At 48.9% G+C, this 24,856-nt stretch overlaps 7 protein-coding genes across 7 annotated transcripts; 3 read left to right on the top strand and 4 right to left on the bottom strand.

The window, feature by feature from the left end:
• Positions 1–281: 281 nt before the first annotated feature.
• On the bottom strand, positions 282–3,644 carry DEU56DRAFT_953122 (TPR-like protein; the record flags this gene model as incomplete). The annotated part of the gene is made up of 1 exon (XM_041359182.1): positions 282–3,644. The coding sequence occupies one exon, from the start codon at positions 3,642–3,644 to the stop codon at positions 282–284; it is 3,363 nt and encodes a 1,120-aa protein (XP_041206836.1).
• A 706-nt stretch (positions 3,645–4,350) lies between these two features.
• On the bottom strand, positions 4,351–5,832 carry DEU56DRAFT_739647 (uncharacterized protein; the record flags this gene model as incomplete). Its single annotated transcript, XM_041348750.1, has 5 exons — positions 4,351–4,823; positions 4,872–4,940; positions 4,993–5,182; positions 5,235–5,443; positions 5,493–5,832. The coding sequence occupies 5 exons, from the start codon at positions 5,830–5,832 to the stop codon at positions 4,351–4,353; spliced, it is 1,281 nt and encodes a 426-aa protein (XP_041206835.1).
• A 1,821-nt stretch (positions 5,833–7,653) lies between these two features.
• On the top strand, positions 7,654–8,471 carry DEU56DRAFT_914265 (uncharacterized protein; the record flags this gene model as incomplete). Its single annotated transcript, XM_041357609.1, has 5 exons — positions 7,654–7,709; positions 7,765–7,809; positions 7,860–7,871; positions 7,932–7,990; positions 8,050–8,471. The coding sequence occupies 5 exons, from the start codon at positions 7,654–7,656 to the stop codon at positions 8,469–8,471; spliced, it is 594 nt and encodes a 197-aa protein (XP_041206834.1).
• Positions 8,472–8,977: 506 nt separating this feature from the next.
• DEU56DRAFT_757414 (uncharacterized protein) lies at positions 8,978–9,532 on the bottom strand (the record flags this gene model as incomplete). Its single annotated transcript, XM_041350127.1, has 2 exons — positions 8,978–9,245; positions 9,306–9,532. 2 exons carry the CDS (start codon positions 9,530–9,532, stop codon positions 8,978–8,980), a joined length of 495 nt encoding a protein of 164 aa, XP_041206833.1.
• A 339-nt stretch (positions 9,533–9,871) lies between these two features.
• Positions 9,872–13,327, top strand: DEU56DRAFT_914263 (uncharacterized protein; the record flags this gene model as incomplete). The annotated part of the gene is made up of 11 exons (XM_041357608.1): positions 9,872–10,043; positions 10,092–10,293; positions 10,350–10,416; positions 10,489–10,585; positions 10,631–10,836; positions 10,890–11,261; positions 11,318–11,484; positions 11,537–11,913; positions 11,960–12,182; positions 12,237–12,559; positions 12,615–13,327. 11 exons carry the CDS (start codon positions 9,872–9,874, stop codon positions 13,325–13,327), a joined length of 2,919 nt encoding a protein of 972 aa, XP_041206832.1.
• Positions 13,328–14,618: 1,291 nt separating this feature from the next.
• On the top strand, positions 14,619–16,840 carry DEU56DRAFT_914262 (kinase-like domain-containing protein; the record flags this gene model as incomplete). The annotated part of the gene is made up of 8 exons (XM_041357607.1): positions 14,619–15,022; positions 15,078–15,276; positions 15,327–15,423; positions 15,684–15,964; positions 16,013–16,184; positions 16,238–16,513; positions 16,563–16,614; positions 16,669–16,840. 8 exons carry the CDS (start codon positions 14,619–14,621, stop codon positions 16,838–16,840), a joined length of 1,653 nt encoding a protein of 550 aa, XP_041206831.1.
• Positions 16,841–16,970: 130 nt separating this feature from the next.
• DEU56DRAFT_953117 (uncharacterized protein) lies at positions 16,971–18,595 on the bottom strand (the record flags this gene model as incomplete). Its single annotated transcript, XM_041359181.1, has 7 exons — positions 16,971–17,325; positions 17,387–17,566; positions 17,623–17,695; positions 17,744–18,021; positions 18,068–18,256; positions 18,311–18,425; positions 18,481–18,595. The coding sequence occupies 7 exons, from the start codon at positions 18,593–18,595 to the stop codon at positions 16,971–16,973; spliced, it is 1,305 nt and encodes a 434-aa protein (XP_041206830.1).
• Positions 18,596–24,856: the final 6,261 nt, after the last annotated feature.

Raw genomic sequence — 24,856 nt, 5'->3', positions numbered from 1 at the left:
AAGTAGCAATTGTTCAACATATGTGCAGGATAATGTACTTGCGTGGTAAACAGCTGGATGCCTGAAGAAGAGCGATGACTTTTGGCATGAGACACTGAATGCTCTCGACATGAATGAGGCAGCAAGCTTGAGTACTTGAATTACGCAGTTAGTCTCCCATTAATATAACTTGAAGAAGTGGAGCGATCCTTGGCATTGTAGTGAGCACAAGCAAATGAATTATCTGTGTTACTTGTATGGATTGGTTACAACACATGCACAATACGGCGAAGGGTTTCAAACTAGACACCTATGTGAATAAATACAATCTGCTGTTCCAGTGGAATCTTCTTGCGCAATGTCTTCATAGCCTTGTGCAATGCAACCGCAGCACGTGTGCAGTCCAATCTCCCTGAACCATCAACCAGGTTATCGTAAAAAGTGGAAACAATCTGGCGGGCAACATCGTCGTCAACAGACCACATAGAACCTATTACACTGCGAAATCCAGAGAATTGCATCGCTGCTGCGAGATGGATGGCCTCATCTGGACTCAACTCATCGCCCACAGTAGTGTGGCAAGCCGATAGAAATGCGAATTCTGGATTCTGCAAGCGAGATCCGATGATGTCCCTGATCGTCAAAGGCCCCTCACGCATTGCGAAGGAAGACTCGAATGGTTGTTTTCGGTTCGGCATGCCATGGCAGGCCAGGTGAAGCCACTGATTTTGGCTTAATGCATCTAATGTCCCCTGGACTGTTGCGCCGCTATCTGCAAGCGATGTAAAGGGCAGCATGGGTGCGACATGCTGGGCTACGACAGCTAACTCAGCGGGGACACTTCGAAGTTCATTTCCTCCAGCCGGATTTGCTTGACCAACAGCAATAAAATGCTGAATGGACGCATCTTGAGAAACCTGCTGTCTCGCGCGAATGAGTGCCGCCAATGTTGGAGTGTATGAGGAGACGTAAAAGTGAGACAAATTATGGCTCTTCTTCTCGTAGGGTCCTGCTGCATGTAGGGGAAGCAGCGTGAAATCAGCGGTAGGACACCACCAAATGCGTGAACCAGTGTGAATGAACTCCCTGAGAGCTTGGACTACGGGCCAAACGATACGACCCCAAAGCTTGCGGAGGACGCTGACAATCTTGTGTAACTCGAGTCGATGGTCAGACGAACCAACCCCCATTGTGAGGGACTGGAACTCGGATGACAACCCGAAGACTTCGTTTTGGGTAATATCAAGTGGAACGAGGACAGGATCCCGGGTATTCAGAACAATCAAGGCATCACAGCTGTACTTGCTAGCGTTGACAATAATGATTGGACCATGTTCTGCCGCTCTCTGCAGATCAGAGAATAGCGGAGGCAGGAGAAACCGGGAAAAGTCTGGAAGCATGCGGATGCGGGAAATGATTTCATCCCATTGCATGGTAAGTTGCCGGATGTGTTGAGACTGGTCTCCAATAGATGCATCAAACATATTATGAAGGCGAAAGCTGAGTTGCTTGACCTCTTCCGCCAAGGCTTTGCCGGTGTTACCTGACGCGGAAAGTTCATCCAGCGGCGTGCGGAAGCGTGCCAACTGAGTCCAGAATACTGCACGGCCTTGCTCCACTAGCTCTACGGCAGTCATCAACGTACCATGACGGACACCACACGAGAAAGCATCCATTGCGAGGGATGAAGTGGCCTCCCTGATCACATCGAAATGGCGTGAGGACGACGACAAAAGAGTCACATTCTCAACCAGAAATTTCAATGAGGTCTGATAGGCAAGTAATGCAGATCCATGCTTCAGCTGCTCAGCGGAGGTGACCCAAGACTTGGCAGCATCAAGATCAGTACGAGAGGCTGCATGAGATACTTCGGGGAGTTGTAGATAAAGCCTAAAAGCCTCGTCCAAGTCTGATGGTATACCCTGCTGATCGAATCTCTTTCGAAGGCTGATGGCAAGGCTGTTGAGACATGCAGATCGATGAGAATGGCCAGGGGGACATAATGCAAGTGCGGCTTGACGGAGTTCGATAGACTCATCCAGATAAGATGGGACGCCATGTTGCTGCTCGGGTCTGGAATGAAGTATGCTAGCAAGGTTGTTGAGAGATGTGAATCGATCAGAATGGCCAGGGGGATAGAGCACAAGGGCAGCTCGAGCGAGCTCGATGGCCTCGTCAAGGTCAGACAAGACACCCTGCTTCTCGAACCTGACATGAAGGTTGCTGGCAAGGTTGTTGAGCGAGCCTGGTCGATCAGAATGGCCAGGGGGACAGAGTGCAAGTGCAGCTCGAAGGAGCTCCATGGCCTCGTCCAGGTCAGACAGGACGCCCTTCTGCTCGAATCTGGTCTGAAGGCCGCTGGCAAGATTGTTGAGAGACATGAATCGGTCAGGATGTCTAAGAGGACAAAGCAGTAATGCAGCTCGAACGAGCGCAATAGCCTCCTCCAGATCGCACAGGACTCCCCGCTGGTCAAATCTGGCCGCAAGGGTAGTGGCAAGGTCGTTGAGAGATGCAGATCGATCAGCATGGCCAGGGGGGCAGTGCAGCAGTGCAGCTCGATTGAGCTCAATTGCCTCATCCAAGTCAGACAGGACACCCTGCTGCTCGAACCTGGTTTGAAGGCTGCTGGCAAGGGTATTGAGGGAGAGTGACCGATAAGAATGTCCAGTGGGACAGAGCGCAAGGGCAGCTCGAGCAAGCTCGATTGCCTCATCTATGTCAGGCATGAAGCCCCGCTGCGCAAATCTGACTCGAAGGCTGGCAGCAAGGTTACTGAGTGACCAGGGTCGATAAGAATGGTTGAGGGGACAGCGAACAAGTGCAGCTCGATAGAGCTCGATGGCCTCATCCAGATCGGGCAGGGTGCCTCGCTGCTCAAATCTGGTTTGCAGGCTTATGGCAAGGTTGTTCAGAGACCCGGATTGAAAAGAATGGTCAGGTGAACAGAGGGTCAATGCAACTCGGTGGAGCTCAATAGCCTCGTCCATATCAGACAGGATGCCCTGTTGGGCGAATCTGTCACTAAGACAGTTGGCAAGGTTGTTGAGCGACCTGTATCGATGAGTGTGACCAGGGGGACGAAGCAGCAATACAGATCTATGGAGCTCAATGGCCTCATCCAGATCAGATAGAACACCCCGCTGCTGGAATAGGTCTCGAAGGCAATTGGCAAGGTTGTTGAGAGACGTGGGTCTATCAATGTGGCCAATGGGGCGGAGCAATAATGCAGCTCGATGCAATTCTATGGATTCGCACAGCTCAGACAGGACGCCCCTCTGCTGGGATCTGTCTTGAAGGCTGATTGCAAGGTTGCTAAGCGATGTGGATCGATCAGGATGGCCAGGGGGGCGGAGCAGCAATGCAGATCGATGGAGCTCGACAGACTCATCTAGATCAGACAGGCCGTCTCCCTGCTTGAGTCTGTTCCGAAGGCAAAGGGCCAGATTGCTGAGAAATTTGGATATATCTGAATGGCCAGGGGGACAAAGCTCTAGCGCAGCTCGATAGTGCTCAACCGCCTCGTCTAGATCAGACAGGACACCCTGCCGCTTGAATCTGGCTCGAAGGCTGGTGGCAAGGATACTGAGAGATACGGGTCTGCGAGGATCCCCAGGGGGGCTCTCCTGCAAGGCCACTCGGCACTGTTCTACATTGTCTGCCATTTGTTTATAGCGAAAGATATGAATTTCAACAAGGAATACGAGGGACGCAGGGATGACCAAGGCAAGTTGGAACGTGCTGAAATGAGAAGAATACTGCAATAGCTGTTCTAGAATCTAGCTGTGCGGTAAGCTTCCCGCAAGTCATCGAGTGAGGTGGTCGCTTACTATAGTTTCGCGCACAGCTGTAAACAACACGACATGTACGCAATGAATGCACAGGAATTTGAGCACTGATCTAGTACTGATATTTGAGAGAAATGATTTGGCGGGTCGAGCTTGGAGAGAGCTACTGCCAGTGGGAACGCTCAGCATGCACGTAAGTTAAAGGTAGTTATTATTATTAAAAGCATGCATGGGCACCTGTGACTCCCACGTATCCCTTGTAATTAGAGGCGGATGTAGGGTGCCTGGGCGCCTCTAGTTACAGGTAGATAGATCAAAACAGCGCTCGGACGGATAATGGTTCAGTATTTAGCGTGGGTACTTAGCAAAAATCAACTATAATGCGTCACCGGCGTGCTATTAATATCGTTGCCTTCGGCAATATGACGTTCCTGGCCCCGACACCGTTCGGCAAATCCCGCAAACCTTCGTGCTCGCTGTCTGCCACAGCGAGCTCGCAATCCAAGCGTTCCCTCAACCGCTTCGCGTCGGATTTTTTTTCAAACGAACATATGTCATTATGTAGACTACTCTATTATGTAGACTACTCATTAGACACCTCCTCGTCGCTGTCTTCGATGAATTCAACACTGGTTGCTTTGCTTTGCTTCTGCCTCTCAACCTGCTTGCCCCTGCGTGATCTCCGAGGCCTCTTAGCGCCGTCGGCCATGGTGGTATCTGTAGCACCATCAGTAGCAGGTGCTTTGCGCTTACGCGTCTTGCCTGCATCCGAGCGCTTCTTGCGTACCGTGCCTACCACCTCACCTGCATCCGAGCGTCGTTGAATGTCCACGCGAAGGTCCTCGAGTTCACGTCGGTTGAGCTTCTTCCAATGACAAGCGCCTGTCACCAAAGCATCACGAAGAGTGCGCACTTCAAGCACGGTGTGCATGTGAGAAGGTGCAAGGAAAGGGAGACCCTCTGGCCAACCATCTAGCTTGACTCCATAGACCAGGACAATAGCCTTCTCGTAGTTTTGATAATTCATGGTGAGGTCCATTCTTCCCGTCGCGCGTCCTGATGAAACATCAGTTGTGATAAACGTGAATGAGGAAAAATACATACGAAGTTTGCTCATCATGAGCGCAGCGGCTTGCTTTTGCAGGGAGGCGAGATCTTCACGCTCAGATATATCTAGTTATACAATGGATCAGTTTATAGATGGATGAAAAATTAATCAACGTACTTTTCTTCTGATTGCAGGCCCATTCCTCGAACTGACGTGCGACATCGTCAAGTGCAAGACTCATCCGATCCTCCCAAAATTCGTGCGCATTGTCCGTTGCGATCCATGTTGACTGAACTTGATCATTGACATGTCCCCGAACCATGAGAACTGTTGCGTATGTGCCGGCTCGGTCACGGAGTGCATGAAGCTATAAAAAACAAGTTGTAAGTTGAGTATACCACAGGAAACACCACACTTACCTCCTTTGAGATGCGATCCATCACTGCGACTGCATCTCGAGCCGCTGACACGTTGTTTGCGCGAGCTCCACTCATCTTGAGGGCGCGATACTCATTTAGCTGGTCGATGTAGTCCTGTTCTTCCTCGGCTGACAGCTGCTTGTATGCAGGGTCGCTATCGATGATATTTTGGATTTCCTCCAAGCTGTACTTGTCCCCGCTGGGCCGACCTTGAGCTGGTTGTCAGATTATACACCCCTTCATATGTAATTTACGTACCTTCGTTAAGTTCCTTTGATTTGACATGCACAATGGCATTGCGCAATTGCGCGCGGCGTTCTTTGTGGTAATGTGTCTTGAGGCCCAGGATGTCCTTGACTTGCTTGTCGGAGACGTCATGAGCGACCGCCAGCTCATGGAGTCTGTTTGATTGATCTTGAATGAATACTGAGATCGCGTCTTGAAGCTTCTTCCTCTTCTCTACCTTCTGTGCCATTTTGATGGCGTGGGATTCTTGCTCGGCGATTGTGAGAGGTCGACGGGAGGGACGCATTCGTGCAGGTATTACGGGACGAACTGGGTTACGAGCAGCCCACGAGGAGCTGTCTCCCTTCTCCATGATGCGGTCAGTCAACGATACCAGCGCAGGAAGAGGAGGGGGACTGTGACGGGAAGCTGGAGACGTTGGAAGAGGAGGGGGACTGTGGCGGGGAGCTGGACACGTTTCTTCTTGCACCAGGGAGCTGGCATCAGCGTCAGGAAGAGGAGGGGGACCATGACGGGGAGATGGACACGTTTCTCGCACCAGGGAGCTGGCATCAGTGTCAGTGGTTGAAACAGCTGGGAGGCTTGGGAGAGCCGCAGTGCGCTCCGGCATCTTCGTTAGCAATGATGGAGTATTTTCTGGCAGATCTGCCATCATTGACGCCAATGTGGACATGACTGCTGGGTCATTCCAGTCGATCCTGGTGCTGAACTCCTCGATGGGTGGAGGCGGAAAGAGTGAATAAGGGAGTTGATGAGGAGGAAAGAGAGGGCCGCCAGCGTCGTATCCGAGTTGATGAGGAAGAGGAGGGACGGTGTCATGGTCATCACCGGTGATGCCGCCAGCACCATATCCCAAGCCCTCAAAATTAAAGGAGGGCAGATGGTGGTGAAATTCCGACATCGTCGAGTCTGAGCTTTCTGCCCTCTTCCTGAACTCGCGAAAATTTAAATTGTGCTAATCAAATCAATCAAAAACATACCAATAATTGTTTGCTTGAAAATTAGTCGCCTGGAGTCGGTTGACAACAACATCACGTGAGACCTAAAAGAGCCCCTGTGAGTTGCGCTCCACAAGCAAAGCAAGACATACGTATAACGCGCAATTTAATGCAAAGGTTAAATATACTTTGAGGTGACTGCTGTTGTGCCGTAGCACTATAACTTGAAAAAAAAACACAAGTGTGATCAGTAATCAGTGTCAAAATTTTAACGAGGCGTACCAATGAATGTAACGTGGCGCAACGGCATCCAGCAAGGAGGTAACCAGGTTGAAGAATTGAGGACTTGGGCGCCGTTGAAGGATGGAGCTGGGAGTGTGGTAGGTGGAAGGAAATTGAGGACTTGGTCGCGGAAGGACCGCCGTGGAAGAATGGAGCTGGGAGTGTGATAGGTAGAAGGAAATTGAGGACTTGGTCGTGGTATGTGGTCCGCCGTTGAAGAATAGAGCTGGGAGGATGGTAGGTAGATGGAAATTGAGGACTTGGTCGTGGTAGATAGAAGGAAGTTGAGGACTTGGGCGCCGTTGAAGGATGGAGCTGGGAGTGTGGTAGGTAGAAGGAAATTGAGGACTTGGTTCGTGGTAGGTGGAAGGAATTGCCGCCGTTGAAGAAGGTAGGTGGAAGAAATTGCCGCCGTTGAAGGATGGAGCTGGGAGGGTGGTAGGTAGAAGGAAATTGAGGACTTGGTCGTGGTAGGTGGAAGGAATTGGGAGGATGGTAAGTAGAACGAAGTTGAGGACGCGATAGGTAGAAGGAAGTTGGGAGAAGGGTAGGACGGTGTTGAAGACTTACTTTAATGTTGATGGGGGTCAGGCGTGGCGCACTGACTCGGAGTGATGGCTGATTGGGGCGAGCACATGCCCAGTTATGTGTCACCCACAACGCTAGCCTGCAGCAAGCGAAATCAGCACAAATATATTGCACCCAATTACATACCTGAGTACCACTATCGAGCCCAGATTCGTTCATTGAGCGTAATAAGACTTGAAGAAAACAACGCTGCGTGTGAGAAGGTAAGAAGCCCCTTAGTGCATAGTTACAAACCGGATCACGTGATTTACGCTGCGTGTGAGAAGTAAGAACTTCAGAAGCCCTCGGGCCTCGACCATCCCGGATCACGAATTGATCAGATCAGAGTCAATCATTACCACCAGCATCCTTCCTACTGATTGCTGATGACACGCGCAGAAATCCAGCGGCAGGCATCTGCACGTTGGCTTTTAAAGCCAGGGTAAGTCATATTCGTCATCATCTATATTTTCACCGGAAGCTTATTGACTAGCTAGTGTACGAGCTGCACAAAACGAAAAGGCACGTGTACGGATGGCAAGGTGAGGACTTATGTTGACATTTTTGTCAATTAGTTACTCAAACATTGCAGGAAGCGCGCGAGGTAAGTTGTCCGCCATGTTTATGGTTTCTGTAGATGTTTCTGACATTAGATTTTACGAAGTACTCGCACGGAACGGCGCCACGATTCAGACGATCAACACGAGTCAGAGCACCTCGCTGGTAAGCACCACTCATGCCTAATCCCGCTTCAACACGCTAACTCTAATCATAATTTACAGGTAGTGATGAATCTCGTGGCGTCGAACGGACCAGCGTTGAACGGACCACTATCGAAGATGTTCGCATTGCCATTAGCGAATGGCAGTTCAACTGGGGCCCGGAATACACATGGGAAAAACAGTTCAACGACCGCCTGCGTGCTCAACAAGAACGCAACTCAACCTTTCGTTCGGTGGACACATTCTTCGGCATTTGCGAGGATCATGTTCAGTCGGGGCGGGAGATACTCAGCGATCTCAGGAAAATATCTGTTGGCTATTGCAGGAATGGCAGGGTGATTAAGGATAAGTTCATTCAGATATACGATATGCTCACCATCGTGTTATCGGAGGTGAAGTTCTTCGAAGTTAAACTTGACGAATATGCCCCTTCCATACCTGCTTCGAGGCTCTCATCTGTACGCTACTATGAACGAGCTTAGATACATTGCAATACAAGAAACCTTATCCGTCAAATTCTTCGGTGTGATTTGTGCTTGAAATGACACAACTTATGAGAGTGTGCTGCAGAGCGCTGAAATGACGAATAGCGAACATAGCGAACTGGATAGCGAATATGTTCGCTATACCACATAAAACACCACCGGGAAGCACAATATATAAGTAAATTTATCACGCCAACGTGTCTGACAGCATGGGGATGGCCCATTCATTCATATATGACAGGTCCGGTGCTTTAATTTGTGATGTGAAAGGACAGACATTCAACTTGCTGGTTTAATGCTCATAAACTCATTGAACTTCCACTTGTCACTCAAACGGCAACCGGATCCCCATGATTCAAAAGTATCAATGATGCACTGCTACTTCAACTACTTAGTTCAAGTGCTGGGATCATTCCCAGATCTCTCAGAACTCAACTTAAGATCAAAATCTTTGGATCAAATGCGTTCTCATTTTCATTTACTGATACTACATGTATTCTAGTCTAGTACCGCGTGACCTGGCTCATCTGATCCGACAAATCTTCAACACGCGTCCAGATACTATCCTCGCTTGAATTTGCAGATGAGGCGGGCGATGCTGGGGCAGTGTGAAGGACATGGGGTGGCCAGAAACGACCCCCTACATGGGGGCGCGCTTCCACCGCGCCTTCGTCATATTTCCTCGTATATAGGCGCAAAGCATCTGCCCAAGTCTCTTGCCTGACCTGGATGGCCCCGCTGATGCCTTGAGTACGTTCGCCAACGTCAAGCCTAAAGTAGTTAAACATGTAGTTAGTAAAGTAAATGATAATGAATTTGGAAGGGACGCACCAATGAAAGAAAATTCCTACCTCCTGGCCCACTGTAACGACCCAATATGCGTCAGGGTGCTCGCTGGGAAGCGGAGCATGCAGCTCGCTAGGGTGAGGGACTGGTGGGACGTAAGGCGCAACGTGCATCGTGGCATCCGTGAGGGCAAGAGAGTTGTTAGGCTCAGATCGGAGAACGGAAGGAGTTGTGGGAGGCGATGGGGAATCCGTGGAAGCTGATGACAGCATGTTAGAGTGATGAGGCGCGGATGCACGAGGATGAGGGTTGGAAAACGTAATGCTGTTCCTCCTCAGTTTTAGTCGTGCGCTTCTTGCTGTACGTGATAGTATTGAAGGGAAGGTCTGTAATTAAAAGTCAGCTTGAGACTTGAGTTCAAAATCACCACGTACCTGACAGAGTCATTGCCTGCAACAGCTCATACAACCCACGGGGTCTACTTGAAGACGTTGAAGACGTTGGGGAAGTTGCCATCCGCGACATTGGCAATCTCAAGATACCTTGGTCTGAAACGCAAAGGTCAGTGGTCACGTGCATCATAATACCTTTCGTTGATTGGTATTGCACAGATGCTTGTGAAATCTCGAAATCGAACACGACTCACCACTCAGAAGGTCCGGCAAATCAAAGCTGATCGCAACAACCAGGGTCTTCGAGTCCACGTGAATGAGGTCTATGGGCCAAAAGCACTTGCGACTCGTGCCGTCAAGGCCCGTGGAGAGCAGCGTGCCCGACTTCAAGGTAAGTTTTACTTTGGTTGGACAACGAGAAAGACTTACAGTTCTCGAGCAATGTCTCCTGAGGAGCGCCGCAGGCTTGAGGCACTTGCTCAGCAGCAGGCCGGTAACAGCGCGTTTGACAGCATGGACTATGGCGACGACAACGCGGACTTCGACAACATCTTAGATGGCACTCACCCAATTGACATCAGTCATGCGGGAGGCGAGTTTGAGGATCTCGCAAGAGAGATATATGGGGACCTTTGGACTCCGTAAGTCTGCGCCTGTTCGACTTTGCTAGCCGTATTCACTAACCTTGCATTGATAGAAAATCTTCAAGCAAACAAACACGCCGTGTGGATCATCGGACTCGCAGAGATCGCATTCAGCGCCGTGTTGATGCCTTTGATTAACAAATGTTTGGACTTACTGACGCCTACCTTAAATGGAGCCACGAACGCGCTCAGCATGGGTTTCGGGGCTTCTTGGAGGTTCATAGGAATCAGTGTTCACATGTGGACCCTAACTCGGGCTCTTGGGATGTTCAAGTCGTCGACATTTTTTGTAAGTTTCATTTCCGGACTACACCCATTGGCTAACATAATTTAGACGCTGAGAAGGTCTCGGTAACTATCGCATCAACCGACCACTTCATTGCGTCTGCTCTCGTCCGCCATGGCGTCATCCCCTGCTCCCCAATATCACCATCTGTCGCCATTTCCATAGATGCGCTGGAACTATACCGCGTTGCTCGGTTGCGCAGTCCTCACTTCTCTATCCAAGCATTTGTGAAGTCCATTTGTGATTTGCATGGAGTAAGTCCGTTTTCTTGTTATATTTGTATGCTAGCGCTAACTTCTCATTCAAGACTGTCTTTCATAGGTACCTATCACGCCAATTTTCGATATCATTTGACCTCTATCTGCAATTGCGCACTCGCGTGGATTCTCTCGTCAACGCTACAATTCATCGCAACTCTCCCGACTGGCGTTTGAGGAACGCTTGCCCCTGCTGCACGTATGAGCTGCAAAACGAGCCCGCAATGACTTTCCGCCTGCTCTATGCCATGGATGGCAACGACTCACTCAAGAGGGTCTCGCGACGACTGATAGGTGCCGACGGAGACTATTCGGGGCCCTCAATCGAACTTCCTACGACACAGCGGGTGTGCAACGACCGGTATCTTTCTCGTGAGTATGTTAACGAGTGGGCGAATCCATCACAACACGACGAGGATTCGGTAAGTTCTTTTTTTTTCATTTTCAAAAATAATAAATAACAACTAAGTATCTACAGGTCGAGCCTTCCGATGACGAGAACCCCTGTGCTGGGCGATGGAAGAATATGGATGATGAGAAGACGAAGAGATCTTGGGGGGTATATGATGAAACGGGGGTTTTCGTTGCCGTGTGTCGCCATGGTTTCTGTCTGCTCATTGCCGACATGGTCCAAAGTGGTGAACTGTAAGTCTGACTTTTCGTTTCTTTCCAACCTGTGCTGACATTTTCATTGCAGTGCTAAATATCCGCTCTCTGTTGTCGCCAAGCTGCTTGATGCCTTTGGCACAGATTTGGGCAGCGGTTATGATATCGGGTGTCAGTTCAAGACCACGCTCGATAATAGCGCATTAGGTCCCTGTGCTCAATCACTTCGTCATACTTGTCTGGTTGGAGCCTTCCACGGACACGCACATAAACGCCTCTGCCAGTTATATCATCTCGCAACGTATGTGTCAGGTCTTGGTCTCGAAGATCTCGAGACTTGTGAACGTACGTTCTCGAAATCTAACGCTCTAGCCTCAACACTGCGTTATGCCAGTGTATTCCACCGCCAGCAGCTCATCGCAATGTACTTCGAGCATAACGATGAATATGAAGTCTATCCAAGTCTTGGTGAGTTTTTGTTACTTAGATCAAACACTTTCTGACTCGACGTTAGGAAATTTTTTATATAATAACTACAAGCAGGCGCTGAACATCCTCTCAGATGGTGAAATCAACCTCAAGAAGCTCATGCAAGACATTCACATCCCGGATGAGTCTGTATTCGAACGGTGGTTACAAGAGGAAAGGGATTACCTTCACGGCCTGCGCAGTGAGCCAGAGCACGAGACACTGCAAATGGAATATTGGCAGAAGTTAGTAAACCTCGCTGCCAGCCAGTACGTCTTCTCTATCGCAACGACTTTACATGTACTGATGTTTTATCTTGCCAGGAATAACCTTGATAGTGCAAGATCCATCTGGGCGTCTGCAACACCCGCGAGCGCTTCATTTAGCATGGCAGATGCTGCCGCAACTCGCAGAATGGAGACGGCTCGTAGACATACCCTCGAACTTTTCGAGAAGGATCTCACAACCGTGCAAGAACTCGAGAACAAGCTCGATATTGTGCGTAGGTGGGTTCCTGATGATCCTGAGTGGCAGAATGCTGGACGGATGGTCGCCAAAAGAAGATATCAGCGTGCTCTCGATACGTTAGAAGGTTTAGTTGTTGCTCGAATCTTTGAATTGACAAAAATGAACCGCTCTGGTACAGGTGATCATTGTTTCGCTTAACACGGGCTTCTTCCTCTGATGACTACTTCTTTCAGGCTACAAATTGCGCAAGCACATTGCAAAGGCTTTGCAGACTCGTTCCGCAGCCATTCGCACAGCTCTCGACCGGTACAATACCGCAGCGCTTGCACTCACTCCACCCCGTCGAACTCTTAAATGGGACGAAGTCATCGAATACGCATTCCTGGCCGACTTTGACTTACTACGTGATGCTCGGGAAGATGTATCAGAGCGTCCGTGGGCAACGCCGGCCTCTTGTCAAGCGATGGATTTATATTTCAAGATGTGTCGTGCCAAGGAGGAGATAGTTCGCCTCAACGTCGAGATTCAATGTCTCGTAACATACATTCGAGACGAGGACCGCTACCTACGTGCTTGTGAGGCACAAACGATGCCCTTAGAACCTGCACTCTCTTACCAGATTGGCGCTCGACGCTTGGCACGTGGGAGAGCTAATGGTCATCTTTTGCAGCGTTTAGCAGATATTGCCGAGCTCCCTGGATTCAGCGGTTGCATCATCCCTGGAGAAAGTTCCAAATCTTCTCCTGGTGACAGCGCCAGCACACCACACATTCAAGTTTCATCTCACATCCGCATGCACCACGCCGCAAGACAATCTCCCATTATCCCGTCTCATTTGGATGTCCTAGAAACCCTGGAGGAACTGGAGGAGGAAGAGGAGGATTCAGAAACAGTAGAAGAGGCTGCGCAGGCCCTACATGATGTTCTTAGGGTCTCTGCGGATTGATTCATAGGCTTTACTCGCGGAAGGGGGAGGAGAGCATGTCCTAGGAGGGGATCCAAGACATTTATGACATACATTGTGACAGAATTGTATACAATATACCTACTATGACATTGTGTAAAAATTTTGACGCGAAACGGTTGAGGGAACGCTTGGATTGCGAGCTCGCTGTGGCAGACAGCGAGCACGAAGGTTTGCGGGATTTGCCGAACGGTGTCGGGGCCAGGAACGTCATATTGCCGAAGGCAACGATATTAATAGCACGCCGGTGACGCATTATAGTTGATTTTTGCTAAGTACCCACACTAAATACTGAACAATTATCCGTCCGAGCGCTGTTTTGATCTATCTACCTGTAACTAGAGGCGCCCAGTACGGTTGACTATGTGTATCAGGTTGGTTTTCACCAAACAAATATTATTTGTTATGTTACTTTGTTTGCGTATTAGTAATTACTGTGTGGCTGTGTCCGTTTCCCCACACCACTTGCCACTTCCTCGTCGTCCTCGTCGTCGTCCTCAGCGGGCTCGTCTTCGAGCTTGTCGTCACCATCATCGGGCTTACTGTCACGCAGCTATTACCTTATTTTCCGCTATCGAGAGTATGGTTTTTGGTTTGTGTATTTAACCACACTGCTACTTCAAGTTCAGTAAAGAATTAATTGCCCCAACCACGTCTCGTATACACACCGCACAGCGCATACCACCATGACTATGTTGTGTTATAGCTGATGATCAGCTCTTGTAAAATGATTGAATAGGCTTTTACTATGCATGCAAGTTCCCGCTGATTCCTGAAGACACCACAAAGTAAGTGTATCATTGATGTTCAAGTGTGTATCCTGTGGGAGACGGTGTTTTGGAAGCGAGTCTCTTCACAAATGCAATATCACATAATTCAACGCGGTGTGGTAACTATTCTGTTCTCTCGCTATAATAACCTATTATCCCGTCTTCAGCCTATGGTTGTCTCACCGTGAATCATGGTTCGTTGCTTGGGGTGTTCTACTGCTTTTCCTCGACTGGACACTCCGACATGCGGAAAGTGTTCAAAGCTTGCAGCTGCAAGTGTAGCTGATCACGAACAGATTATGGTGCGTTCTCACTGTATTACTTCGTACCTGTAGCCTATATTCACTGATGTATTCAGCAGCAACCACAATGTGAATGCTGTGGCTGCGTGTATCCTTTCTTGCGCTCGCCGTTATGTGCCGGATGCAAAGACGACACTGACAATGGTGAGCAAGCTCCATTATTTGTATTTGGCACTCGATCTAATGTCAGCAATAGCCTCAATGAAACCATCAGGCAGTAGTAGCAGTACCGCCGTTAGCGTTGCTCAGACAATTTTACATCGACAGAATGTGCATAGCCACGAGGCCAGTCAGCATCGACTAAACCAGCAACGGCCACAAAACCCTTCATCGTTGAATGCAAGTGATGTAAAGCGAAAGGTTTCAGCTCTCAAGGCCAATGCTCGAGCAGCAAAGATTGATATTGACTTCACTATTCAGCAATATCTCTACGGAAGCTCGAAGCCTTCGAAACTTGCCATTCCGTCATCACGAGTAACTTTCCCTACCTCGGAACTAGCTACGAGTGCCTTTGAACAGCTGGCTTCGAAGGCGAGAGGCCTGTATAATAGTACTCCACCCCTTTTAGGGCTATCCGACGTGGCTCTCGATCTAATGTTTGACTGGTAATGTCATTGCATAGTGGTTGAATTATCCATGCTGAAACTCCCCGTAATTTAGGCACACAATCAAATTTTGCACGGTACTCAATAATACTACTGTAAATATGATTGAAGAACAAAAGTATCTGGTGTCGGCAACTATGGAAAGTCTCTACGGAAACCTCAAACAGGATCGCATGTTATCCGAGAAGGATGCAAATGCGAAAACCCCAAAGATCACACTTCGCCTGTTTCTGTATGTCCCCGAGACCGACGAGGTAAATAAAATCAGTATCCTGTGGCAATTGTCTGACACATACAACCCAAGGACAATGATATCCAGGAAGTCCAACAGAACCGACGTGTGTCAACTCGGAAATCAACAGCGCCAAGTTCTCGTCAGAAGCGGAAAAGGTCTCCATCAGGTGAGCAATTTATCATAATTCTCTCTATCTGCCCTTGTCTTTTTCCCTCCTCCATTTGCAAACTGTAGAGTTCATGCATCACATGGCTTTTCTTTTGCTCGCTCGTGTTTCTTTGTCGGCTTTTGGTTCTTATTGTTGTCTGTCCTCTTTTTCATTGTCCAAATTGTGTCGTCGTCAGCACGTCGTCATCTTTTCCATCCTCCGTATCGCAATCATTTCCTTCCTCTACACTCAATTATACTCATATATATCCAAAATAGCGTCACCTGAACGTCTGCGGCCCGCTAAGCGCTATCAGAGTTCATACCGATCAAGATGTTCTGCTACTGCACCCACCGTTGACGCGCCGGCACCGCTGGAGTTTGAATGCTTCAAAATGAAGCGTGTGACTTGCTCCGTAAATGACTTCGGGGAACCGAAGATGGTATACAGTGAGGAAGAAGAGGAAATCATGGTTGCCAAAGGATGGCAAGCTCATGTTAAGGCAGGAAAACCATATCAGGGTTACCTTGGTCAGGGATTGATGAAATTCGTCTTTCGTGTGAGTTCTACCACTTTTTTTCGAGCATGGTAGCAACTTGAAATGCAGGGTCGCTACAACAACACAGACTATGCCGTCCTTCAATGTAAACGCATTCGCTCGAGAGACGTTGACAATGAAGAGGATCTGATGGGTGAACTGGAAATCCTTCACTTGTCTCAGTATTTTTTGGACTCGTTCTACAAACGAGGGGATGAAGAGAATGTCCGCAATCTTCCCAGTAAGCTTATCATATAGAAATATTGATTGACGGCTGAGAACTCTACCACACAGAAATGAAGTGGAACATTACCGGGGCATTCATTGGGAAGCTTACTCAAAAACTCGCAGATGCTCCAAACGAAGGAGAAGAGGATTCACGCAGCCTCGTTTTTAGTTGCTTCATGGTCCTCCCACTTCTCCCGACTGGTTCATTGTGCAATGAAATCAAGTTTTCTGGAAATGCGGAAGTAGGGATCAATAACGACTCGCTCGGAAGTGCTGTAGATGCATATGCTCATCATGTTGCTGTTGATTCAATGTATGAGATGATCATATCCGATATTCAAGGTGAGTTCACACAACAATTCTATTATTTTGTTGTTGAGTAGCGCTACAGGAATTGTCACACCGGATCGATCTATCGTCTTCTTTGATCCGCAGTCTCATACGTGTGTACAATACTTTTATTTTCCTGATGGTTACACCTAATTTCTGCATCACAGTGCGAATGGTGACTCAGGCTACTGGGATCATGGAAAACCGGCGATCGCGGAATTTTTGGAGTCACACAAATGCAACAAATTTTGCAAGGCCCTTGGCCTTGACACTGAGGTTCCTCCGCTAAGTCTGTCCAATACCAACCGCAAAGGTCCACTTCGCATTGGTTTTGATTAGTACATACCAATCCTCACCCATTTGCACATGATACAACTCGTTTTACATTTACTCTTAATTTTCAACCCGACTTTCAGACTAATTCTCGACATTCATTCAAGCAGAGTGGTATATATCACCATGACATAAACTACATTAATGGTAACATTGCAGCAAACACTTGCCAGACGTTCTCGAAAGTTAAGACAGTGAATCCAAGATCATTGAAGATCAATTGTGCAGCAACACTATACTCAGAGTCAACAAAACGGATGAGATCTTCTCCGCCAATCTCCTCCATGAGATTCTTGACGACATCACGATCCACTGGTTGCAGGCAATTCTCGGCGCCGTAGTCTTCATGCAGTGACATTGCGATGTTCGGGGAGATACCAGACGGTAATATTTTATCACGATCGTACCGAACAGTATGGGTGTTGAGACGATGCTTCAGCTTGTCAAGCTCTTGTTGGATTAACTGTGGCCATAGCCACTGAACGAGATCGCTGCGACACAAGTAAGAATAAATCAGAAAACAGAAAACAGCACTACCACACATGAACATACTATTGGCGTGGATCCATATCGTTATAAATTTCTTCGCCTGCTTCCCAAAAGATCTTCACATTATCTCCCCACTGAACACGCACACGAAGCCAGCCACGCTCAATCGTGATATTGTGAACACTCTTCAAAAATCGATGTGCAGGCAGCTCGTCATTAGATAGATTCGGAGAAAAGATTTCCCTGTAAAAAGTGTACTTAGTCCACGGCGTGATAATAATAATAGCATCGAGACTGACCTTAATGCATTGGCAAAACCATATACTTCAGTTGTTTCGCTTCCGCAGTCAGTTGTTGTTTGAAGCGGCATTCCTAGATAAACAATGAATCACGCTACTGGCATACATGAGCATCACGTACCACCAATCTCGTAGACAAGAGATAAGTAAAGGTAGGCAATCGTTGTCTTAAGACAATTGTTCGGAACTACCCACATTCCCAGCCATTTTCCAGACCACTGATCACGAACGGCCCATATGGGAAAACCTATCTTACTCAATTTGTCGTGCCCGTCACCACTCCATTGATGATGAGGTCCGAGCGAAACCAGTGGCTGTCGAGAAGTCTTCTTCTTTGAAGGTTCCCGCTGGGCAAATCCATCAGGCTCGTGTCGCCTCATTTCATTCATCACATATTCCCTTTCTTAAAATTAGCTTGCCCGAATCTATGTAATGATGGCGTTACCTTGTCAGTAAATTTCCTGTGTCAGCCACTATGGCTTCCCGGACTAAGCGTGGCCCGCGACGGTGAAGAGGATCTTGCGCAAGTTGGTCAAGTACCAACTGCCGCTTCGTTGAATTGGGCAGTGAGCGCGTCGACTGACTGCTTCCTAGAAGCCCAAATTGTTGCCGACGTCGAGCAACAGTTGCTTCGCTATTGGAGAGATGTAAGCAGACACCTTTAGAGAGCGTGCTGGGTCAGACTTGCCTCATAATTATGCCGTGCTCAGCCTTGAGAAGGCGGCTGATCTTTTTCCTATTGGTGATGTTGTCGCTGTGGTACTGGGTGAGGACTTTCTGGATGAATTGATCATCTTTCGAAGCTGTAATGATATACAGATCAGTGTAACGGCGGAATATTGATGTTGCATTGCTCACGACATTGTCGATGTTGATTTCTGCCCTCTGGGTTGGGGACACGAGTGGATGGAGGCTGCGGCTCGTCAGATGAACCATGGTCCAAAGTGTCCACATCATAAGGGTCCGAGTCCATGAACAGATCAGAGGATAGAACGTTGGAGATGGCTAATAGCGCATGAGAACGAGATAACCTGGCATAGAAAAAATTTATACCTGTGTGTTTCCGAAATCATCCGCTCGCACTGGCGTGGCGGCACATATGTAGCAAGTTACTAGTAAGCGCAGCGGGTGTGGGCAAAGACGTAGTCAGTGACATAAATTAGACACACTTACTTACCTTGGAAGTTGACCGGACCAAAAACCATACTCTCAATAGCGGACAATCAGGTAATAGCCGCGTGACAGTAAGCCCGATGATGGTGACGACAAGCTCGAAGACGAGCCCGCTGAGGACGACGAGGACGACGAGGAAGTGGCAAGTGGTGTGGGGAAACGGACACAGCCACACAGTAATTACTAATACGCAAACAAAGTAACATAACAAATAATATTTGTTTGGTGAAAACCAACCTGATACACATAGTCAACCGTAGCCCAGGCACCCTACATCCGCCTCTAATTACAAGGGATACGTGGGAGTCACAGGTGTGCATGGGTCGAAGGATTCGTGGGTAACTTTACATAATTCTTGCTCGTGTCGTCACGAACATGATTCATTGTTTCCTGCCAGTGATCAATCATCACACTGCTGGGTACAACCTTTCCGTGTGCCCAACGTGTGCCCATTCCTCACTAGTGTTATCATTTTCATGTCTGCGTGCGCATGTTGCTAGCAGTGATCAGTAACGTCGTCACAGCGCGATGAACAGCCTCTGAGCTAGCCTGAGTGAAGCGAATATATCATGGGGTAAGTTTCATACTACGATTTGGCATTTATCAAGCCCTTGACTTTGCAGGCCTTAGGCTCAAGCTAAAGCTGGGCAGCCTTGCTAGGTCACGATGAGAAATTGTCAGATTCGACTCGGAAATATAATTTGACCGTTCCCTTCATCAATTTCTCCCCGTTCTTGCCAACTTCGGTCTCTGGAGGTGCGAGTTTACCAAATAAACGTGGTATGACAGAAAGTTCATTATCATGCCATACAGTCAAAGTTGTAGGGTCTTGCCGCAGGTTATCTTTGCTGGACGATAAGTCGCACTGAGCATCCTCAAGTCTTCCACCGGATTTCCGCTAGTCTGATAGTGACAGATTTGACGCTCATCGACACCAGTCGTTGGAATGTAACGAGATTCCACGTATCCTGGTCTGCGTCAAGGCAAAGCGTAATTCATATTGGTACGAATCCTCATCTTGCTACGCGTCGTGCTTATCGGTGAAGTTCCCCGAACTCCAAACTGAATGATAACATAGGTCCGAATCATTTCTACCAGCAGCGGAATATTATGCATTCATAACAATATTATGGTATAACCCGTCCGAAAGTCCAATCCAGCGAATATCCTTCAATCACAAAGGTACCGTGTTTCAAAATACCCACTGTTAACCTGACGTAGTCATGTTGCAGTAATAATAGTCCTATCGCCAACTCAGATTGACCGCGCTGTTGAATCGAGTCGTAATGCTTACCGTGACGGTGTAGCAACATGATGTTACGTAGCCACTTGAGCAACTCCCTGAGTAGCTTTGGCACTCCTCATCATTAACATACCCCGGGTCAGATGAATCCTGTTGCAACGCAGGTAAGCAAAGGTGTCTTTCTTTGCTCATGATTCTTTCTCACCTCCTTGCAGCAGCGAGCTTCGCCGTTGCCACAACTGGTCGAATTGGATGAGGATCTGATAACAGCGGCCATGACATGGGCTTGGGAAAGGAGAAGGAAGATAACAGAAATGGTAGAGATGCGAACGAACATGTCTATGGGTATCGAGGTCTAAGTGAGTGCTGTTCCATGGGCAGACGCATCCCTTTAAACCAGTCGGCTAGCGGCCTCTCGCCTGAATGCTCCTCCCATCTCTCCTCGGAGCTGACAGTGTGAATTGTACAGTGTCATTAAAGTGAGTTGAAACAAAAAAATTTCAATGACTTCATTCCTGATGTCACTAGACGCTCGCCGAGGGGTCCCCGAGGCTGCATGGCATCGACTCCATGTCAAAATTGCTGCTGCGGCCTTCCTTTGGTCAGCATCGGTGGAGACCCGCCTACAACAAGTTCTGTCAAAAATATGAATTACGTCACATTCGAAACTCGTCGTTAAGATTCACTGCACTTTCAACGTGGTCAAACCTCCATATTTATAGACTCTGTACAACAACTGAACGGCCATACTTGTTGTTATGGTAAATTCTCTTGCCGCATCACTCATCTCGGGTTATTTATTTGAGGCAGACATTGTTAGAAGCCAAGGCTGCGACCTTGCTGGACTCGGGTGGGTATTCATCCAGTAAAACTGGCCAAACAACAACACACCTATGACGCTAATAGGCCGAAGCCCGAGAAATCTCGTAAGCTCTCGTAAGTGTCAATTTTCGCTGGGGAGATCCACTCTGTTAAATCTAGACACGGATCAACCTCAGTCTCGGTGGAACGGACTGTATTATGTACCTAGACACGGATCAACTAATACAAGTGTGAGTTAGTGTCTAGGTATCGAAGCGGGACAAAAAACGAACGTACCCTCAGTCTCGGTGGAACGGACTGAGGGAAAAAGAGATACAAAGGAAAATAGGTATATAAGGAGGTTTGAATTCCTGATGCTCGAACTCCGCTGTACGCTATCGCGTCGGCACGTGCGCTCGCATCAACACTCCTCCTCGACGCGATAAGTACTCCTCCTCGAATGATTCACCGTAGGCCTAGCTGAGTGCGTAGACGTTCGTAGTCTTTTTTCGGTAGAGCTTTGGTGAAGATATCGGCGATGTTGTCTTTTGAGCGAATATAGTGGAGCTTGATCTGGCGTTGAGTTACGCGTTCTCGAATGGAGTGGTGAGCCATGTCGATATGTTTGACTCGCGCGTGAAAAGAGGAATCTTCTGTGAGGACAATGGCACCGTTATTATCGCACATGAGTGGGGATGCCGATAGTTGGGGGAAATCGATTTTGTGAAGGAGCATACGTAGCCAAGCAATCTCTTTACCGGCCTCTGAAGCTGCGACATATTCCGCTTCGCATGTTGACAGTGCGATCGTTTTCTGTTGTCGTGCGCTCCAAGTGATGAACCCGCCGCCTAGTGAGCAACAATAGCCACTAACAGAACGACGTGAGTCGATACAGCTGCCGAGGTCGCTGTCAGTGTAAGCTATAAGTCTAGCGGTGTGTTCTCCTCCCAGGACAAGGCAGACGGTGCGAGTTCCCTTGAGATATCGAACCACTCGTTTGGCAGCCTCCCAGTGGACGTGACCGTAAGAGTCGAGAAATTTGCAGAGTTGTTGGACCGCATAGGAGATGTCTGGACGAGTTCCAATGGCGAGGTACATCAGTGATCCAACCAAGGAACGGTAAGGGGTGCGTGACATTAGATCACGTTCGGTATCCGTACGAGGGGAGTGGTCCCGACGCGAAAGGTGGAGGCCTGGTTCCATTGGTACTGAAACGGGAACTGCGTTGGTGAGGCCAAACTGAGAGATGATACGGTCAATTAGCGCAGTTTGAGAAAGAGAGATGGTGCGATGCGTGCGATCTCGAGTGATTCCAATGCCAAGACAAAAGTGAGCATCGCCGAGTTCTGAGACTTGCCACTTGGTTTTGATTTGCGCTTTGAATTCAGAGATGGCCGATTTTGAGCTCCCTACGGTGAAGAAGTCGTCGACGTGTATAGCGACGAGGAGAGTACCGGTGGAGTTACGACGGTAGTATATGCAATGTTCGGTCTTTAGTCGAATAAAACCCCATGTGAGCATGGCTTCGTTCAGCGTACGGTTCCAGATGAGGCCACCCTGTTTCATCCCGTAAAGGCCTTTTTGGAGTTCCCAGACGTAATCCTCGAATCCGGGTTCGACAAAGCCTTCTGGCTGCTCCATATAACAGACTTCGTCCGAGTCCAGGAGCCCGTATAAGAACGCGGTCTTGATATCTAGCTGCTCGATTTCCCAGTCGAGTGCTGTGCCGATGTGGGCTAAAATTCGGAATGATTCGAGGCGGGCGGTTGGGGCTGATGTCTTTGTGTAGTCCTGCCCCCATACCGCAGAGTATCCTCTGCAAACATACCGTGCTTTGAACCTGGCTGGCCTTCCATTCTGATCGCGTTTCAATTTAAACACCGGGCGGCCCTTCATGATTTTACGGCCGGTAGGGACAGTTGATCGATGAACCAGTTTATAGACGCCAAGGTCGCGAAGGGAATCGAATTCGTCGCGCATGGCCTGAGTCCATTCGACAGTGTGATCAGAATCCATAGCCTCTTTGTATGTGATGGGATCGCTGGGGTGTTCAGTGTCGAAGTCATCGGGCATAGCGGCGAAGATTTCGGCCAAGTGGGCGAGTTCGGCTTCCAATCCAGTAAGGTCGTCGTCGACAGTCATGGTAGAGAGGGCAGATTCAGCGATGGCTGGGAGAGTGCGAGTGCGTTCTGCGGTGGCTAAGGACGCGAGAGCATTGCGCTGTGTAGCGTTAGTATAAGGTATACCGTTAGCTGCGCATAGACGCTCCGATGGGACAGGTGTGCGTGATGATCGACGAGGAATGGGTTCCGATGTTGGTATGATGGGTGGTACGATGGGAATAGGTGTAATAGTTGGGGGAGGGTCGTCCTCATCAGGAACTTCAGTCACAGAGGCGCGTTGAGACATAACGGGTGAAGCTGGTGCGTTCTCGATGACAGTGCCAGGGTGAAGGGGAGTATCAGCTGAGTCATGCGATTCAATAAATGAAACATGATACGATACGAATACTTTGCGTGATTCTCGATGATAACACCGGTAAGCTTTAGAATCGAGGGAGTATCCAATAAGCACACATTCGATCGAGCGGTTGTACACCTTGGGGTTGTGCCGGTTTTGAATAAGGACGAATGCCCTACAACCAATTTCGCGCAGATGAGTGAGATCGGGTTTGGTATCGTACCAGCGTTCGTATGGAGTGTGGCCAGCCTGGGAGGCAACGGGCGTGCGATTAGAAAGATAGCACACCGTTAAAACGAATTCGTCCCAACATGCCACGGGCACGTCACAAGCAGAGCGCATTGCACGAGCCTTACCCATCAAGGTGCGATGCAAGCGCTCGACCCTACCATTCTGTGCTGAGGTGTAAGGCGCGGTGAATTGATGCAGAGTACCACGCGAGAGGAGCCACTCTCGCATGGCCTCGCATTTGAGTTCACCATTGTCGGAACGATAGATACCGACCTTTGAGTCAGTCTCGAGTTCACGAGCTTTCTCCCAGGCCTGTAATGCGGGGAATGCGTCAGACTTAGCGGCAAGAGGGATGGACCACGCGTAGGACGAGAAATCATCGATTATGTCCATGATGTATTTATTTCCAGCGGTTGAAACGGTGTCTGGGTGCTCCATGAGGTCCACATGCACAATACCTAGTCTTCTAGTAGCCCTACCACTAACGCGAACCTTTGGGACACTAGACTTGGTCTGTTTTCCAAGAATGCAGGCGTCACAAACTGGAGGTTCGGTAGAAAGGGTAATAGGCATACCGGTAGCATTACCAGAGCGTGCAAGGTCATAGACTGCACGATAGTTTGCGTGACCGAGGCGACGGTGCCAGGATTGGAGTGTGGGAACGCGCTGTGCGAGGAAAACGTGGTCCGCGGATAGTTGTCCGCCAGAAAGAGCGTAGAGGCGCCTAGAGGTAAGAGTACCAGAGAGCATGCGGGTGCCGCTGTGCGATTGTACCCAGCAACTGGCCGCGTCAAATGAGGCAACGCAACGGTGGGCACTGCATAGGCTGGAAACTGAGATTAAGCGCACAGTAGCCGCCGGGATAAAGAGTACATGGTCGAGGGTGATGTGGATACCCTTGGCAACGACGAGGCGAATCGTCCCGACACCAATCGCTTGGATTGAAGAACCTCCGACACCGCTGACGGTGCGTGGTGGAATCGGACGGAGGGTAAAGAAGTCAGATTCCGTATTACTGATGTGAACCGATGCCCCAGAGTCAAGGAAGAAGGGGATGATGGAAGGATCCACTACGGTACGCTGACGCTGATTGGGTGCTTTGTAGGTAATGCCCGCGAAGTCGACAGATTGGTTGTGATTGCGCCAGTCGATGCTGGTATGGAGGGTATCGAGAGCAGAGTAAAGTGCCGTGAATTCATCGTCGTCTGCAGTGGAGAGCTCGCGGATGAAGGCCGGGGTAATGGCATCGAAGGCAAGTCCAGCGAATTCGCGGGATTCTGGAGCGGAAGAGGGTGCGGGATGAGAGGCGATGTAGATGGCTTTGTG

This window comes from Suillus clintonianus, assembly GCF_016758775.1.
Source record: "Suillus clintonianus strain FC179 chromosome Unknown DEU56scaffold_52, whole genome shotgun sequence".
NCBI lineage: Eukaryota > Fungi > Basidiomycota > Agaricomycetes > Boletales > Suillaceae > Suillus > Suillus clintonianus.
This window is presented reverse-complemented; position numbering and strand designations above follow the sequence as displayed.